Genomic DNA, 19,987 nt, shown 5'->3' with positions numbered 1-19,987 from the left:
CATCTAACAATATGCTAATTGGACATATGTATTTGCATGCAAGGACTAGCATTAATGCATTCAGGAGGAATGATGGATACATTAAAGGTGCATTAGCTAACTTTTTATGCAGAAATAAAAGTTAATATTGGAGCGCATCCGCAGACCTTTCAGTGACTCAGTGACTGTATGCGTGGTTAGCATAGCGCTCCGGGATCACATTTTTTAGGGTTTGAGGTAGGTTTTCTGGATGGATTATACATAACCGTGGAGATGGTTCCATCAGCAGTGAAAACCTACCAGAAACCTTAAAAACACTTGTTCCTCGAGGCCACTGTGATGGAAAGTAAAGGCACCATGCTAACTACCCACACACTGACAGGTCACATACGTAGTAATAACAACTTTCTTTATGGTTAAAAGCAGCATGAAGCACATTTAGTGAATGAAATTAGATAGCAACTATACTTGAAAAGAACAATTCAACTGACTCTTTGGAAACGCATCAAAATATAATGTGCTAAACTACATTAGACACAGGAGGCCTTGTCCAAGGCCCTCTGTGGCTGTGGTAAATCTGTAGTTGGCATATTTGGACTTGAAACAGAGATGTTCAAGAAAACAGTCCACAGTTCCGCTGAAAAACCCTTATATTAAGGGTTTTTCTCTATGCACTCTATGCACATTAAACTAGTGATGTGCATAGAGTTGGTTTAATTTGTTTTTATAAAACAGTGCCAATCACAATTTCTGAAACGTTTGCACCTCACTGCAAACTGCTACATAAATCCGACTACACAAGTGAACAACTTATTGAACACTGTGGTTGAACTTTAGTCTGCAAAGTGACGTGTTGCTTGGCTTGCCGTGAAATGTTTTCCTTCTTTTTATCTTATTTTTCTCAATCCCTTCCTCTTTTTCTTAGAGCGCGTTTTCCCTCCACGAGTGTCCCTGCCGCTTACGTGTGTGTCTATCTGCCCCCCCTCCCCTCTCTCTCTGACAGTAAAGGCTGATGGAGTGTGAAATTAGAAAGTGTATCATATTCTGCTCTGTGGCTCCATGTCCTGAGCTATAAGCTACAGCTAGTCAGAGTGAAAAATAACACGCAGTCAAACAGATACATTAACACGCAGTTTGTGTGTGCATGGGCTGATATCACTTGCAATATGAGGATGCTAAACTACTATATGGCACTATATGGAAGAACACGTATATACTATGTAATGAATACATTCTATGTATATGGAAAAAACATAGCCCAGATTTATATTTTGTCCCAGTAGGAAAAAGTCTATTGGAAACCTAGGGAAGTTAAGTTATTGTCCCCTAATGGCATATGAACGTGCATGTGTGTGGTGGGGATGAAGACTGGGGCACTTTAGTCAGCCTCGGCTTATCTTAAATTACTTATCTTATGCTTGATACACTGCTGCGTTTTCACAGGCCGCGGAAACAAGCAAGGATTAAAAATGTGGCGAGACACACAACCTCTCACACACTTTTCATCTGTTAACGACACTAAATTAGAATAGCCGGGTGTAAACAGAAGTATTTTATAATTCAGATAAGGACAGTGAGAGCTGGAGAGATGGAGAGGAGGTCTGCCCCTTATCAGGAAGCGTTTCACTGAAATAAATGTGGCCCTGATAGATAGATGTGCGCTCAGAATGCACTCAGAGACATAAAACACATGAAACACATGCCTATAACGGAGCTTAATTACGCACAGAAAAAAAACGAGGAAACAATTTTTGCATCAATGCGAAGTTGTGCCTTGAAGAAGATTGGTCATATTTCAAAAGAAATAGAAAGGGGGATGTGGGTGCAAAATGGCAAGTGAACAAACTGTACTTTACACACAAAACAACATGGAAATGAGATCAAAAAGCCACTTTCTCTAATGCAATCAACTAATACTAGAAAAAAAGAAAAACGTGACCAGAAAAATGACTAATATTCCAGCTAATCATGTGACGGGCTGATTTGATGAAAAGCACTCAGAGCACAAGTGCGTGTGATTACCTGTGAGAGACCAGAGACTTGTCCCTTCTGAAGTGGCTCAGCGATGGACGGAGTGAAAGGTTTGCTCTCCTCGACCGGACGCCCTTTCAGAAAGTGTTTTCCAGCTTCGTAAATGTCCACCTCAATCATCTTCCCTTTGAACTCTGACCTTTTGGGCACCAGCACCTGCGTACAGGGACGAAAACACATCCACAAGTGTTACTGCACATTTTAAGAGACCTAATTATGAGCATGATGACCACTCAAGAGGGAGTACAGCCAGCAGCTATTTTAGTTTAGTAACTAAATCAGGGATATTAAAAACGTGTGGGGTTTTTTGTTTTTTACAATTGATATATATTTATATGTATTGAAATATTAGTCAAATAGCAACCGGAAAACAAGCCAATAAGCGCAAGGAAGAGAGTTTAACTAAGGGCAGGATCAGAAAAAGTTTGGTCTGGACTCATAACTCAAAGAAACTTCAGGGATTGCTCTGTGTGACGTATATCCAAGTGTGGGCTGGCGTGAAGAGAAAAAGAATAAGTTGTATTTTTTAATTTATTATTGTTAATTATATATCATAACTAATTGCCTGATGACATTACTGTGTATAATCATTGTAGTTTTATAAATCTGATCACAATTTTTATCACAAGAACAAATAAAAGGGCTACTTATGATTAGTCCCAAGAAGGCACATGAAAATGACGGTGATGGATAGATGGCAGGTCCCGCCTCCAGCACATACACACGCATACAATTGGCTCTGAGACTGACTCCTCATTGGTTACTTTCACTTAAGTTGCTCTACCTTGAATATAGTGGAATATACAAATATTTTTTGTTTTTTGGACGACTCCTGGCAACGAGACTTTTCGCTGGCAACACAAGATGAAGTGGGGACGTGGCCATGCGTTTATGGAGTTTTAATGAATAGACCTAAGGAGGACACGATGCTCCTCAACGCTATGGTTGAGTCCATGTTTAATACCACAGTTCACATCTGTCCCCCAGGTTCAGCTATTGTTAACTTTAGCAGGACATAAACAACTCCTTTATGTCCTCTTATCATTGTGCTGAGGGTAAATGCACTGTTTCGTTATCTGCTGTTTAAATTATGTTTTGGAGCTGTTTGACTGCCGTCTATAGAGTAAACTTTTGCCTTGATCCTCTGGGATTAAGAGTTTCTAATGCTACTTTCGTGGGTATTTGCTGATATGTGGTTAGATGTTTCTTTTTAGTCTGACAAGTGGTGGTACATGCGCTTAGTAGATTGTAAAAAAACAAAAACAAAAAAACAGTAGTAGTCCTAGTTTATTATTGTTTTTTTATATTGTATTAATCTGCTGCTGCTTTGGTGGTTGAAATGAATGGTGGAATATAAATAAAACTTTTTGCGCAACAATGATAATGAAATTCTTATTTATTTATCACAAAAATATGAATTACATCTGTGGGCAGACTTAGTGTCAGGACGCTCAACAAGTCAGACTCAGAGGTCACTGACTGACTCACAGGTCAGTGAACCAGCTGCAACCTAAAGGCTAATAATGTCCAAAGACCAGCTTCATGTCTCTCACTAGTGTAAGCACTGCATGGCATATTTTTTCGCTTCTACTGAACAATTTGCAGTGGATAAACATCTGTATGGGCCTGATGAAGACTTGACTTTATCTATGTGTATAAATATGTTTAAAATCCGACAAAAAAAGGTTAAACAAAGGAGCGAAAAGTTGTGTGATTTCTCCTCAGCCAGGCCATGACCCCTTTAAGATGCGTTGCCATGAGACGAGAATTCACCATCTCCTTTCCTTGCTTTTTTAATTGTGTTATTGTTGCCTTTCCTGTACGTTTTTGTTGCTTCTTAGAGGATCTTCATATTTTATGATTTTACATTGTTGCTCTTTTGTTGCGTTTTTTGTTTGCTTTTTCATCCATGTTTTTATCACTAATTTAACTATTTTGTCCAAGAAGTTTTTGGATTTGGGCAAAGCCAAACTGGAGGAAATGTGCTGGGTTAAGGCATTTTTTTTTTAGAGCTAATAAATACAAATAAATTAGAGTTTACATAACCAGCCACAACTGAAGATAACTAACACGTGCGAGAGTCAAATGTTAGTTTTAAATGGGGATACAACATTATGAAACGGTAAAAATCTCAAAAATGCTGATTTAGATACATGAACTTTAAAGTACAACAAAAATATGTAAGTAAACTAACTAAAGTTCCGAATGCAGACAAAACACACCCATCAAATCGGCTCCATAAAAACCCAGCTTCTTCACATCTGTCAATTACATTTTCAATTAACTGCCGCCGAAAACAGTTCTCCCTAATGCTCGGCCCATATTGTTATTTAGCGGCTCCCTGTCTGCTAACAACAACGCTGAGCTGAATGTTTCCAGCTCGATTTGTGGAAGCCCTGAAGGTCAAAAAGTATGGCAACAGCTGTGAGATAAAACCAGTGGGATTTGATGGTTTGTCTTATTATTTCACAACGGCAGCTATAAATCTCGTCTGATCGCAGCAGGAAAGGAGAGGAAACAAAGAGTTATAATTACGGCTTAGCGCGAAACGGAATTTGCTCTTAACGTCTTATGCCTGTAAATAAAGATCGTATGCAAATGCTCTTCTTCTGAAAACAACTTTCAAACTCGGCACAAAGTTGCCTCGCTGCTTGACAATGAGACGTGATGCAAAGTCAAAGAACTAATTTCCTCTTGTGATTCGGCTGTTGCTACCACCGAATCAACATTTACATACGGACTTCTGTTTAAAAGTCTGCAGGCTGGCTACTACTCTGTAAATTTGCACAGCGTATTCGGACTATGCTGCTCACCATTCGATTAAGCCCTCGCAGCAAGATGAGAGTTGTCAGAATTGTCTGAAACTCTGGCGTGTAAATGTAAAAAGGCGGCATAAGTTAAACGCACTTCCAGACGTGGGTGATTTGGAAAAGATGTCACTCTGCACTGAGAGAAAGTAAACTAACTCAGCAGTGAGCAACAAAAACAATTCTTAATCCAAAAGTCAAATTCATATAATTTACATAATGTTTGTTCCCCCCCCTTATTTTTCTCCTCTACATAAATCAAACTAACAGAATACAGGGACTTATTATTACTGCAGATTTATTTGGAAAGATGCTAAAAGGGTCGTTTTTACTGGACCCTTGGACATGTTGCACTGTAGTGGGAGTAAGATTGGCAGCAGAGCAGTAACCCCTGACCATGTTGGGGATTTTAAGTCTAAACCAAGTGAGCTTAAGTGCGGCGGCTCCACGCTGACTCAGATCATGCGGTGGTCTGGCTAACCATTACACAACTCGGCAGGGCTAAGCTACTGACTGGGCAGGGGGATGGCCAGTGAGCGGCATGGGCAGTGTTACCGCTGCGATGGTGCGAATAAGCCTGGATCACTGCTAATCTGTCAGCCTCAGTTTAGAGCAGCCAGGATGTGAGAGGAGGAGGGGGAAAGGTCGAAACACAGCCACCGCTGCACACCTGCCTCATCAAAACACCTGCTGACCACTGGGCACAACTGCTCGCGGGCTCAATGTGCAGCAACGAGGCTTTGGGCTGTGGAGCGAAGGGCCGTTCATTGCCCATTACAGGATGATTAAATGATAAAAGAGCTTGTCTGAATTCATTGGAAACACCCCTCACTGCCTCACTCCCCCCCCCCCTTGCACTCGCTCACAGGTGGGTCGGCTGCCTATTACAGCCGTCAGAATAGATATTATGTGATGGTGTAAAAAGTGAAACTGGGCCATTTGTCCGCGCTTTCTCTGCCTCCTCCTGTACTTTTTGTGCAGCCGCCCTCCCCTGCTCCTCCTCCTCCAGCAGTCCTATTCTACTACTCTTACACTTCTCTCCTGACCTCTGACTTTCTTGTTTTTTCCGACTCGACTTAATTCCGCAAACCACCCACTCCTCTGCGCTGAAACAATTTGTTCTTTTTTTTACTTTCACTCTTCTTTGTCTTGCCAGATTCCAGTTCCTGTCAATCCATGAAACCATCAAAATGCCTTGTGCAGTTCCCCTAAATGCAGTTCTTAGTTTAATAACAAAGTTGTATTTTTGCTGAGAGAATACTAAAAGGCTGAATAAATAGCGCACTTTTTACAGGCTTAGTCCATTGCACTTTTCTCATTCACCTCTACCCTTCCACACACATAAACCTGGCCCACGGACACTTACACCATATTTATGATTAGATGCAGACAGGTTCAAACCCCCACCCCTGAGGGAATTGGACATCCCACAGTGCCATAACACAGCCGCTCACTCATAATTTCACATAATATATTGTCATTCTGTGTTAACAGTATAATGGGTTGAAAGATTTGGCAAAAAGGGGAAACTAATAGAGCAACATCTGTTATTATACATACAAGCTGTGGAATTATTTACAGCACAGTTGAGGAGAAACCAAGCAGAGTAACTTTCAACTGGCAATTTATTATACTGTAATATGTTATGTGCATAGGCCTGCATAGGAAACTCGATATATTAAGGCAGGAAAGTATTGCGATAAACGATATTATTGACTCTATTGATACAAGATACTTTGAACTCATCATATCCCAAAACACCACAAGTGGCAAAAAAAAGAAATATAATGTAACTCAAGAAAAAATAGGGGGGAAATGCTAATAAACGTATAGACAATAAATATCGAGCCCAAAAATAATTGTTTACCTGTTATTTATTGAACGATAAGTCGATATAGTAATTGTCGTGACCACCCTATATGTGCTACTACTACTTAATTTATCAATATCATAATTACTAAACTAAAACAGGGGTCCCTGAAATACTTTTTCAGCATATGCTTTGGATGACCAGTCATGACCCCTATTCGATGTTCTTGAAAACCATGTCTGTGAATGCAGCAACACATCAAATAAAGAATCTATGTATCCATTTAATTGAAGGGACCAGATAATGAAATATCTGATCACAAACTGATAAAAACAAATAATTTATTTGTAATGAGTAAATGTTCCTGTTTTTATCATTAAACATATAATTCCTCTACTGTAGTATTAAAGTGTCAAAATTGTTTTTCCTACACTTCATGTGCTGAATCCTTCTGTAACCCTGAGTGTATCTACACCACAGTTTAGAGTACTAAATCCTAAAAATACATTTAGCTTTTAAAACAAACAAAATGATGTCACTGCTCTATTTTTCTGAGGTGCTCCTGTATATGCACGTTACCAAACATATAATTTACAGCTCAGGCATGTGGCTGATTCGAGAAAGTACTGAACACATGCCATATGGATATATGACCAAAGTGCAAATGAACATACAGTATTACTTTCTTTATGTTTTCCCCCAAGTGTTGTCAAATTTTGATTTAAAGAAAAATGCCTAATGCGCATCCAAAAAGATGACATAAAACATGCTGCTAAACTCTCCAGTGCAGCAGCGGCGGCCATATGTGGACATGTGCACACTAACAACATGCTGTGCGCACTCACAGCACATACGCATGTACCGGGTGACACTTGTAACTGAAGTTTATAGCCTGCAGAAGGAGGTCCTGAGAGGAGGAGAGCGGAGGAGGAGAGGGAACTAGAAGGGAGGAAAAATTATTACCATCCCCTGCCCTGCCCGCTAATAAAAAGCATAACTTCAAACATGTTTCTGATGATGGTTAAAGCAGGAGGAAATTGATTTATTTGAAGATGTTTTAAAGTGAATTTTTCACAGGTTGAGAGCAGGTCTTTGAAGCCATCAGTGGTGTGTAGGTGAACAGCTGTGTGCGAGCTCCTGCCTATGTGTAGGATGGAATGTTCATGTCTTTAGGGCTGACCTTAATGTTACTACAGTGGGAAAAAATGCAAAAAGTACTTCTTCTATCAGCCGCCAAAATGCTCTCAAGACCACCGCGGGCTATGTGTGTGCATATATAGAGGTTTGTGTGATAACCTACTTTATTCAGTACAAGCTAAGCCCAAGCACCTGCTGTGAATGCGCCTGTGACATGCAGAGCAAAGCGTCTGATCTGATTCACTAAGTGTGAAAATGAGGAACGACTTGGATCAGCTTCAAAATATTTATCACTTGCAGATTAATTTACAGCTCCTTCATTGTATGCTATCTGCGGAGTGCCATCCGAGACAACTATTTCGATATTCTACTCACGCGCCCGAGTCAAAAAACATCCATCAGGAAGAGCATACCCAGAACGGCAAATATTTAAGTTGTGGAGTTTGCTGCCAAGTATTCAATATGGAGGAATTCTAACCCACCATGTGAGAGGAGAGGCGAGGCCGCTGATCTAAAACAGTTTATGTCTTACCTACAGTGTTAATTGCGAAATATATTTTACTTTTGGTCATAGTCTTTTGACAAAAACTAGTAGCATCAAGTCAAGATGGTGCCAAAAAGTCTTTTGAATTTTAATGAAAAGCATGTCATACAGACCTTTTCCCAGTGAATTTGTTTGGTCTGGAACTCTTTGACTGAAAAGGTACTTTACATTTGCGTCATTTCTTCAAAAGCTTATTTTGAGTCCCTTCGGATTATTTATATTTTTATTGATCAACAAAAATATCGGAAGATTTGTTCAGTCATAACTTTCGTATTAATTCAATGTAATATCGTTTATGGTTATGATGACATACTGTACATGAACACTGCCTACCTGTTCATAGTATTTGTTGTGCGCTACGTGGAACTGGGCATCAAATGACTCCTCTGTCACCAGCACATGTTGCCTCGCTCCAACCTGCAGAAAGATCAGAGAGATTAGAAACCTTCATGGCTCGATGAACAAATATCAAAAACAGCAGTGCTTATTAACAAATGACACATCAATAGACCTTTCATGCTGCGTATGCTCAAAGATTCCAATATGTGACCATCTGTCAGTGCATAGATGTACTTATCTATATGCAGACGACCATACGAATAAAGAAAGAGGATTGCTTGCACCTGTTGCCAACACTCAAACAGTATTTATTCCCAAGTGTATTTTTACCCTTGCGATGTACCTATAAGGCGTCTTTAAAAAGTTTTCATTCAAAGCATTCTTGGTCATACACAAAAATCCAATTCATCGGGACACAAATTCAATCAAACTTTTGCTTTTTCTTCTGCTTTATGTCAGCACTGCTCGCATTTAATTATAATTCCAAGGTTTCATGCCACTTGAGTTTTAGTGCTTAGCATAGAAGATAGTGAGCGCTATTCAGTGGTTGCCCTTACAAAAAGAAAAAAGTGAATAAAAGGAAAAACTACAAGGTTGTACAGGATGCAATTCAAATGCCTGTGGAAAACAGTCTATTCAGGACATCAGAAAATCAAATGGTACAACAAGGCTTCCAAATCAAATTGGTTACAGGGCTTAAAAAGAAAAGTCCGTGCTGTGAAAGAAATGTGCTGTAAGGACACTGTGTTTGAGAAGCCTATTCTCCCTTTTGTTCTCCATAAAAAAACACACACTATCTTCACTCCTTATTCAGGCAGTACATGGTCGGATCAGTGATCACTGCATTTCCCATTCCCTGAATGAAGGAAGTCAATATATTGTTCTTCGTTTGGCCTAAAGCTCCACATTGAATCATTGTAGTGGTGTAGTCATATAATGAATCACTAAACAAAGTTTGGATCTGAACCAGCAGAGAGGAAAATAGCGCTGCAGGATAATATGAATGTGTGCTGGTGTTATAAGGGGCTAGACAGTCGGTCCTATAGGCACCGACATTAGCATTTTTATAGTTAAAACTACAGTACAGTACACTGCTGACTGACCAATTCCTTGCACTTTCCAAAGCAATAAGCCCTACATAGCTTCACAAGTCGAGGCTGCGGCATTTTGCTTAAGGTGTTTCCGTTTTTGCAGACAAGTCTTTCTTCTCTTCATATTTTTTTGTCGTCCTGCCTCCCCTATATCTCTGGGCATTCTCTTTGTTGTTCACACCTCTCTTGCTTCTGTCGCTTTTTATAGACGGACTAAGTGCATGTGAGTGGAGAAGAGAGAGGGGCTCAAAGACAGACACCTGCAGAGACATGCTGACTGTCTGACTCACCTCAAAATCACCACCTCCTTTTGCTGTACTTTCAACTGAGATGCAAACTGAATGACCTTATGATGGGGGGGTTGGGGTGGGATTAATATCTCGATATCAATATGCAGACAATAGAACTTGCAAAGAAGGTTTTGCTGGCCTTTTGACTTGATGCATCTAAAAAGTATTACTGATAGATATTAGTCATTATATCATGAAATATGAAGCAAGTTACTGTACTGAAGTAATGTTTATTTAAGCAAACAGTACTCTAACTCTTCCAGTACATTAAAGTGATAGTCTGTAAGTTGAAATGTTTTACAGAGTTAATAGATTGCTTATAACTGACAAACAGGGCCTGATAATGTAACGTAAGTAATGTTAAATAATATTATTTTTCTAAAGTCCCTCTCCTTGCTGATTTCACTCCCCGGGCTATCACTTTGACCAATGAGGTGAGGTTTCCTGTGAACCGTCCTGTCTTAATAGTACACCTTTAAATTTCTCTCTCTTCTCAATTTGCAATCTTATAGACTATCGCTTTAAAAAATAGATTTTTCTTTGCTTTGTATTTAAATTTAAATAATTGTAACAGAGAAAAAGAACAGATAACACGGTTTATTTCATTTATTGAGCTTCAGCCCCTGTTTTTTTAAAACACACAGAAAAGGAAGCACACAGGGAAAAGAAGCACACGCTGGCACAAGGGAGAGCAAAATATTTCAGATTGTCTCAAATAAAAAGCTCCAGTTCAGAGGTCTCAAACCTATTTTACCCAGAAACCATGCTTTTACAAAACAAACGGTTTCTTGAAGACATTTGTGTAACTGTACCTTGGTGGATTTCACACTGGAAAGTTAGAAGCCGATGATGAAGAAAATTACTTGTGTTTCGTATGAATATTCTTGATATTTACCTGCTGGCAGATTGAGCTCAAAACAAAGGATATGCATCTAAAACGTTGCCCATCAAACTCCAGTAAAAAATTGGAAAGCCTTTGGAGAGACACTTGAACAAGGCTGAAGAGCTACTGGAGGCTCTGCTGCTTCAGTGCTGGTAAACATTTAATGTGGAAGTGTAATGCCCTTGGTCACATCACAAACAATTCATAAAGTTATCCAGTCAAATCCCCAAAAATCTGTAATTTTTTAAACCACCCCGAAAAAATGCCTGCAATTCTCAGCTCTGAATTCCTTGAGTTTAAAATGAAGTGAACTAAAATGCATTTGACTGTGAAAGTTTTTGTGCAAAAGTGTGAAACATTTTAACTTCTGATAAGATTTTATATTTTCTGAAGCATTTTCTAAGCAAAAAACTCAATACTGCTAAGTGTAAGGACATTCTTGAGGGGCACTTGAAAACTCAAGTATGTGCGTGCTTTATTTGTCAATGTACAACTGTGTTGTCCTGAGCCGCGCCGCCACTGCGGGGCAAACTGATCAGCATGTTTTAGGAGGAAGGGAAAACCGTAGCACCCGGAGGAAACCTGGCTGGCTTCTCTGATCCTCTGAAACAGTGCAGCGCCTCCTGGGTTTGTCCCAGTTTCAGAGCGTTTCAGTAGCTCCTCCTCCTTCCTCTTCCTCCTGTGCAGCTCCCTCCGCTCCACAACATTCTTTCACCATCTTCAAAGAGAGCTTTACAGTTAATCTGTTTTTTTCTTCTTCAGTGTGCTCTATTTATCCTATATGACCCAAACCCTTTTAATTCAGAGCATGAAACTTACTTGGCAGGTGCCACCTTCAGTAATTAAAGTCTGTTAAAGCTTTAACAGATAAATCTATGGAGGCTAATGGCTTCTGCTAACGTATGCAAAGAAGCAAACCTGACTTTTTACATCTAACCTAATACCTTAAATGTGTTGCTTTGATTGAGAGCATTGCCTCCTTTAAGTCTATCCGCCTCATGTCTGAGTTTCTTTCCTGAGCAAACTCTGGTTTGCCCAATTCAACAACCAAAAAAATCATGCACCATATGCCATTTCCCATTTCCCGACCAAGAGAAAAGATTTGGAGTTGGGTTTATTGTGACAGGTTGCTCAAGCAGCACTGCACAATGGATCATATGCAAAAGACACATTTCTTTAGAACCATGAAGCGCTGTTTCCCAACCATGGGGTACGCGAGAAATATTTCAGTGGTAATTTGCAGTTAAAGGTTTGAATTTTTAATGAGCGTTTTTTGCTGTATTTCTAACACAGCTCAATACCAATACATCTGAGTTAAGGAGATCATGTTCTAAATAACTGGCTGCACCTAAGAGTTAAGGGGCACTTTGAGTAGAAATGACTCAAGGGGTACGCAAGACAAAAAAGGTTGGGAACCACAGCCATAAAGTGGAACTAAGCACTAAAGCTAAACCAAAGTTTTTTTTCCACTGTTAAACTGTTTATAACATTTTTAGAGCATTTGCTATTTTAGTGTAAAGCTGTGTAATTTGCACTTTTGTGGTTTAAACTGTGCGGCTGCCAGTCATGGTTAAATGTTTAACTGCAATTGGTATTTTTTGCAGTGCTAAGCTCTACAAAACAAGTCCCTACCACAACCGAGGTGCGAAACTCTCTTTTATCTGTGACGACATGGCGTTCCTCATAGTAAACCCATTCCCCCTAATGGTCCGCCTGGCATAACCCACTTTGACAGGCCTTTTTAAACTGTGTATGAGGGTGGCCTGGAGTGTGTAGTTTCACTTTAAAAGGTATTTGTTATAGTGACATTATTATTGAATGGGCTATTTAGCTTCATCAGATAAAGTATCTCTCCCTGTACATTGTTCCTCATGTAAAAATTAAAGATTTAAGTATGTAAAGTCTTATATACTCAAAGTATTTTTAAGGCATTTACCTATATAAATATTTGTGCCCTGCTGGACTCATATTGTGATTGCAGCTTTTGACAAATAACCCCCCCCCCCCAAAAAAAAAAAAAAAAAACTAAAGGTGTTAAAACTAAAACAATAGTTAATCAGAGAAATACTTATTACAAGGGTTGATAAACGACAAATACAGAAGTGTAAGCTTTCACCATGTTAGAGTAAATTAACAGAAGAAAAGTCCTTCAGAGTTCTTCAGACCAGACGTAAACACTTAAGAGAGACAAGTGGGTCAGTCAGCTCTGAATGCACAATTTCTATAGAGAGGAGATATTGCTAAGAGGACAGAGGAACAATTGCAAATCAGCCATTAAGTAACTAGAAGTTAATACATCCTAAAAAACAATGCAAGGATGAGGCTGTACTATTGCATTTTGAAGTTTGTTTGGCTACATAGTGTACCAAAGTATGCCTGAACAAGTAAAGCCACATGAAGACAAGATATTTAATCTTTCAAGTACCACCAGGGCCTTGATTCAAGATAAAATCAGGACTAAAACAAGCCAAAAAGTTTCTAAAAAACACAAATCTAAATTGGCCCATATCAGGTCTAAACCAGAAAAAAACTTAATTTAGTAAGTAAGTGCTTTATCTGTCATTGTACAACCATACAACAAAATTGTGTTCAGCACGTTTGTGGGAAACCCAGGCCGTCTGCCTTCAGTGCTCCTCTGATCCTCTGAAACGGTGCACCACCTCCTGGGTTTGGCCCTGTTTCAGAGCGTGGTGTCCTGCACTGTTTGTTTACTTTTAAAAAGCTGCTCTCTTCAGGACCATTATGGACTCTCTGCTGTAAAAACCCCCCGAACCCCACAAAAACACGGCAAAGACGTACAAAAGCATCCGGCAAAACAGTGTGGAAGAAACCACACATGCAGCTCACAGAAAAAGGCAAAAAAGGCAGCTGTACCAAGAGAGAAGAAGTTGCTGCTTGTTTACACGTCGCCATACTAAATCTCACTTAAACAACACTGAGAGCATGACAGTATATCTATTAAAAATGGATAAAGGGCCAAATTGCAATTCTGTGTTCCACCAGAATAAGCCCGAGAACTACTACTAGCATACACACCACAGTGTGAAAACCACTACCACAGACAGATATTCATGAAATTTATAATGTACAAAACACTACAGACTATATAAAACAACTATAAAAACAAAGTAGATTTTCATTAAAAATTACAAAATGTTCATGTCTTTTTTGCTCTATTTGAGTGTGTAAACCAGAAAACAATTAATCAATTACAAAAATAGTTGTTGACTATTTCAATAATCGATTAGTTGTCGATTAATTAGTTGTTTCAGCCCTACACTGATCCCTCTATCGACCTCACTCTCCATCTGTCCCTCCAAAATGCCCCAGTGCACGCCGAAGGTCCTGATTTGATGAAGCCAAAAGAACAACATCATCTGCAAACAGCAAAGATGAGATCCTGAGTATCCCAAACCAGACACCATCAGGCCCCTAGCTGCACTTAGATATTCTGTCCATAAAGGAAGTGAACAGAACTGGCGACAAAGTGCAGCCCTGGTGGAGACCAACTTGCACTGGGAACAGGTCTGACTTACTGGCAGCAATGCCAGCCAAGATGGTTGGGCGAACTCCCATGAAACCTCAAGCACCCGATGAAGGGTCATGACTGGGATGAAAGCTGCACTCTGAAATAGACCTTATCGGCTAGGCTGAGGAGTGGGATCCCTCTGTAATTCACCTTCTTAAACAGAGGGACCACCACCCCGTTTTGCCAATCCAGAGGCAGACTTCTAACCACCTTGATGACCAGCTTGGGTGATGGACACCCCCGAGCACCCAATCTCTGCTTCCTCATTGGAAGACATGAGATTTGGATTGAGGAGATCCTTCAAGTATTTCTTCCACCCTTGAGGTCAACAGCTCTTAAATAGTGTTAGTGAAGCACTGCTTCCCCTTCCTGAGGCAACAAATGGTTTGCCATAACCTCTACGAACTCCTCCCAGACCCAAGTTTTTAGTCCAGTAGGAAATATTAGGAACTTCAAACATTATCGAGCACTTTAACAGGTATCTGATCTTCGCTGTGTGTATTAATATTGATCATGCTCATCTTGGGCACCAGACATTCAATGCTAGAGGGGCATATTTTACCCCCGGGCCTGAAGTTGCCTATTCCACTATGACAAGCAAAGGCAACCGATTATCAAACATTACTTCTTCTGATCCAAATGGCTGTCCTTGCTTTTCTTTACTACAAGTCACTGGCCTTCACTTTAGTTTCTGTCTTCATCAGATATAGCCTTGGCTTGTGTGGCCTTCAATACAGTGCAGCTGATACATGTGTACTTTAATGTATTCTTTGAATGTACGCACTACTGTCACTGGTGCAATCTTTTATAAACATAAGCTACACTAATAAAAAAAAGATAATTATTTAGTTGAATTTAAAAAAAAAAAGGCTATTACACAAGCAGAAAGACATTGACAGCTCTGCATTCATCAGTATAATTAATTCTGGACATGCCGAACATGTGTACACACTAACAAACACTTGGAGAGAGCCAGACACATGAGTACAGCAGGCGTCTCTTTAGGCTACTTTAATAGCAATTACGCTGATATACCTTCCGCAATACACACAGGACTGCTGCCTCTGTATATGTGTGGCTGCAGGCTACACACCGCTCTAATGCTTTCTTGGCAACTGCAGCCTTCCCTCTCTCACTCCCCCCTTCCCTCGCTCCCTCTCGATCGCTCCAGCTCTGAACAAGTCTGCCAGAACTGAGCACTGTGCACCTGCGTTAAATCTACAACACCCCCGGGGGCTCAGCGAAACACCCTCAAAGTTCATGGTGCTGTTCCTCCAAGAGAGCTAAAAGTTTAACAAGAGGAATCAGGAGGAGAAGCAGCGAGGGTAAACAAAGCCGCAATTTAATTACGCTGGAACAAAATTGGGAGGAAATGTGTCAAACCAGTGCGATTTTACGTCTCGAGTTCAGGCTGCGGTTGTGGTAAAAGGCAGCACAGTGTAAAGTCGTTTAATGGATGTCGTCATCTGGGATTATGAAAGGCTGAGATTAATTATGGAGGAGAATGGCGAAAAACTCAAACACCTACACAGATTGCTAACAGATTCAAGTACTTAAAGAAAAGGAAAGATGTTTCTATTAAATGGATGGCAGAATTTGAGACCAAATACACAAATAATTAACAGATAAATACAGTTTTTTTGCAATTTGTCAGGGTCATGGCAAACCAGGGAGTTGGCAGATTGGAAAAGTAAAAATTAAATGAAAGATTTTAAGAATATTTTCATTTGCAAAGTTTTTGTGGGAAGCAGCTGCGCTAATTAAAGGCGCATGCACAAAAATAAAATAAAAACCTGATATTTATGTGTATTTTACATTTTTGTGACCCAGCGGCTGTATGGCTGGCTAGCATGGTGCCTTTATTTTCCATCACAGTGGTGAAAGAGTTCGTCAGCAGTAAAAAACATTGATCCTGGAGCATCATAGAGGCCGCTGTGATGGAAAGTAAGGTGCCATGCAAACCACTCATACAGCAGGTGGATCACTAAAAGGTGAAATACATGGAAACAAAAAAAGGCAACATGCTATGACACCTGCAGTGGCGCTTATGGCCTCTAGGGGCATGAGTTACTTAGTACTGCTTTAATATATTCCTGTTCTGTGAATATAAAAAACTTGACCGACCCCTGATGACCGAATGGTTCTCTACAAAAAAAAAAAGCCTTGCCATTGGATGTGTATGCTGCTGATACTTTGCATAGTTCCCCATTAGGCCTCAAAGGTTCACTTAAATTACATAAACCCTTTTCTCAGGTCAATCATACCCTACTGTAAAAGCACAAACTCAATCCTTTGACCCAATCCCAAGACTAAAAATGTTGTCACAAAAGCAAACATGGCCACACAGTCCCACATGTGATTGCCTCATCAATTTGATCCAAGCTGTACAAAGGCAGTCCGGGGCCGCCACCGCAGTGACAGACCTAGTTTGTCAGAGGAGACAGATAGACGTCTCTCTTACACATGCACACACATACGGGCTGTCAGAAGTGCCCCACGGCTGTGCACAGCCTCAGATGCTTCAACAAATCACATCAAAACAGAGACATGGAAGAAAACACAACATAAAGACTAACAAAATATGCACGCCTGTAAGATATACACAAAACATACATAGGATTGGTATAACTATGCCCTACAAGAAACATTAGAAGTGTTTGGAAATCAGCTCATTTGGGAGCTCTATAATGAGCTTTAAAATGCACAAGGGATTTGTCAGTTGCCTAGAAATTTAAATCCCTTCTTAAAGCTTTTGCATCAAACAAAACAATACTGATCCAAGAGAGACACCATCTAGTTCAATCAAATCATCACTCATAGCGTCATCTGTCATGAAAACTCACACAAGTCATTATAATAGCCTTTGGCCAGGACAATAGTATAGCAATGTCCTAAATAGCTCCAACTGATTATTTCACCTTGAGCTGGAATGGCTTCGAATGATATCATATCTCACTTGCTACAAATTGCAAATATTCTACATGTCTGTTTGCATTGAGGCTTAGGGGCTCGTTTTAAAAAGTGCCAATGATTGTGTGTGTGTGTGTGTGCGCATGCATGAGGGGTATTTTGGAAAGGAGGGAGGGGTGGGTAGACCAAACCCCTTTGGTGTTGTACTGACTATGTGTCTGCGATATGCAACAGCAGCATCCATCTTAGCCTCAGCTGTGATTGTCAGGCTGATTGTCCGTTATGTCCCTGCGGAGCCTGGGGCCTTGGTGTGTGTAATTTGGCAGTGTGGGAGTCCTTTTAGTGTAACAAAAGAGGCCAAGGGAGGAAGGAAGCTCTCTCTCCTACACATCCTACATTAATCTGTGATTGCAGCCACAGCTAATGCCTTGGCAATATAGGCGCATGATTATGATTATCACTTGCAGCCACACCTGAAGTCACAACAAATCATACATGCATAAGAAGCCCTATCTGTGAGCCCGTCTGATTGCTGTTCAAGGCAAGCCCTCCAGTTGTCCTATTAGTGCCACTGAATGTATGGATGTGTTTCGATAAGCTGGGAAAAACCAGGAGCACAGAGGTCGTCCCGGTGGCTCTGTGGGATAAGGCTGCTGTGTGACCTATGGTGCATGTCCTGGCAATGTCCTGCCAACGTGAGCAAATGGGCAAATACAAATAAATGCATCCACATGATTAAAACACATGTTTGTTAACTGGAATGGGAGATTCTCGATAGTAAAGGACACCATGAGACAACAAGTAAATATAAAATGCTCATGATACAAACACAATTAGAACTTTACAGCAAATAAAGCATCTACGTTAGCTACAGTTAAACCACACAAACAGCCAAGACAATTTGCTGAATGTCGCTCCCTGCTCTTCATTCCCTATGAGAAAAGATGACTGACATATAACATCACATTCAAAACTACATTTAGAATTTCTTCACAAAGCAAAATAGAAGCACACATACTATATACGGCAGGGTAAGACATTGCTTCAGATTTCTTTAAAAGCCCTGTTCTTTTGTATTTGTGACAGTACACGGAGTCTACACTATGTCAACCAATGTCAAGGTAGGCCTTAATAACTGTCATTATACACAGCGTCCGAGGCTATGTGTCCAATTACGACCCAGTCCTCGAGTATTTTTTCCTCTCTTGATCCAACAAAACACTGGCTCTGCTTTGAAGTGCCCTGTGCTGTATTCACTCTTAGCCAATCAACATCTCCATTCCTTTCACAGGGTAACCATTCCACCTATTTGTATGCGCGTGTCCTCTTCATCTGGCCCAATGACGGTACATTCTGTAGTGGTGCAATGATGGACTGTCAAGTACCGGGCTGTTTTTCTCCCTCAGCCTCACTCAGGTACCCAAGGACAGAAAACAATGAGTGAGCCAAGGACACAGAGGAGAGCAAACAAAAGCACTAGGAAGGCTTGATTTTCTTTATGAATTAGATTTTCTTCATACAGGTGCATTATAACGCTTCCTTTCTACTTTGCCTTTATTAGACAGTAACCACAGGCAACTGGAAAAAGAGAAAAACACAAGACTAAAGGTTTTCATCTACAATGAAAATGTATAACAGTAACATAGGAACAGCAACAGAAGCTGAAGGTTGTGTTTAGAGGTCATTTAAGAGCATTTACTAACATTTCTTAACATACAGTATTAAACTGGAGCAAATTACAGTATAGCAGAACTATTGCCGTTGTTTCCATTCGAGCCTAAATAAATATTACAACCATTTCACTTGTGCAAAAAATATTAGAGATGATACTAAAGATGTAGTAAGTTTCATGAGCAGAGAGTGCAGTGTGAAGTAGTGCAGCTATAACTTTGTAAAGCCTTGGGCTATTACTGGCACCGTATATATGCAGGACAGCAGAGTTGGAAAGCGCTGACACTCCACATCATATGAATGTATAAAAGGTCATGCAGCAAGGGAGGCATAAAGCACACACATATAGTGCTCTCCCTACAGGCAAAATCTGGCTCGTGGTGACAAAAGCAACATGTATGTGCTCAGCACTTCACGGCAAAACTGTGAAATCAACCAAGACAATACACTGACCATAAGATCAGTGCTGTGGTCACAGGGCTGCACTGCCAGCTGCCCTTGTCTACTGTACAGTATCTACTGTATGTACAGCATGTCAGATGTTAAACAAATAACATCAATTATTCTATTTCAAATGTTCTATTAATATTTATTAATATATACATATACACATATCTACACATATATATATATACACATATATATATATACACACACACATATATATATATATATATATATATATATATATGTATATATATATATATATATATATATATAAATTATCATATATTTACATTTGTGTATTTAGAAAGGACAAGATCGCGGAAACAAGCCGCCGAAATGAGTTTCCTTCGCAGGGTGTCTGGGCGCACCCTTCGAGATCGGGTGAGGAGCTCAGTTACCCGAGAGGAGCTCGGAGTAGAGTCGCTGCTCCTTCACATCGAAAGGAGCCAGCTGAGGTGGCTAGGGCATCTGTTCCGGATGCCTCCTGGTCGCCTCCCGCGGGAAGTGTTCCAGGCATGT

The 19,987-nt window shown here is 40.2% G+C and overlaps 1 protein-coding gene across 1 annotated transcript in view; it reads right to left on the bottom strand.

The window, feature by feature from the left end:
• The window catches only part of cdkal1 (CDK5 regulatory subunit associated protein 1-like 1), a 157,220-nt gene that overhangs the window by 9,769 nt on the left and 127,464 nt on the right, over positions 1–19,987 (bottom strand). The window contains exons 13-14 of the mRNA XM_079562336.1: positions 8,642–8,725; positions 2,002–2,166 (exon numbers count right to left, since the gene is read on the bottom strand). Of these exons, the coding sequence (XP_079418462.1) occupies positions 2,002–2,166; positions 8,642–8,725 (249 nt within the window). The remainder of the gene's footprint in view (positions 1–2,001; positions 2,167–8,641; positions 8,726–19,987) is intronic.

This window comes from Gobius niger (genome assembly GCF_951799975.1).
Source record: "Gobius niger genome assembly, chromosome: 8".
Taxonomy (NCBI): Eukaryota; Metazoa; Chordata; class Actinopteri; order Gobiiformes; family Gobiidae; genus Gobius; species Gobius niger.
This window is presented reverse-complemented; position numbering and strand designations above follow the sequence as displayed.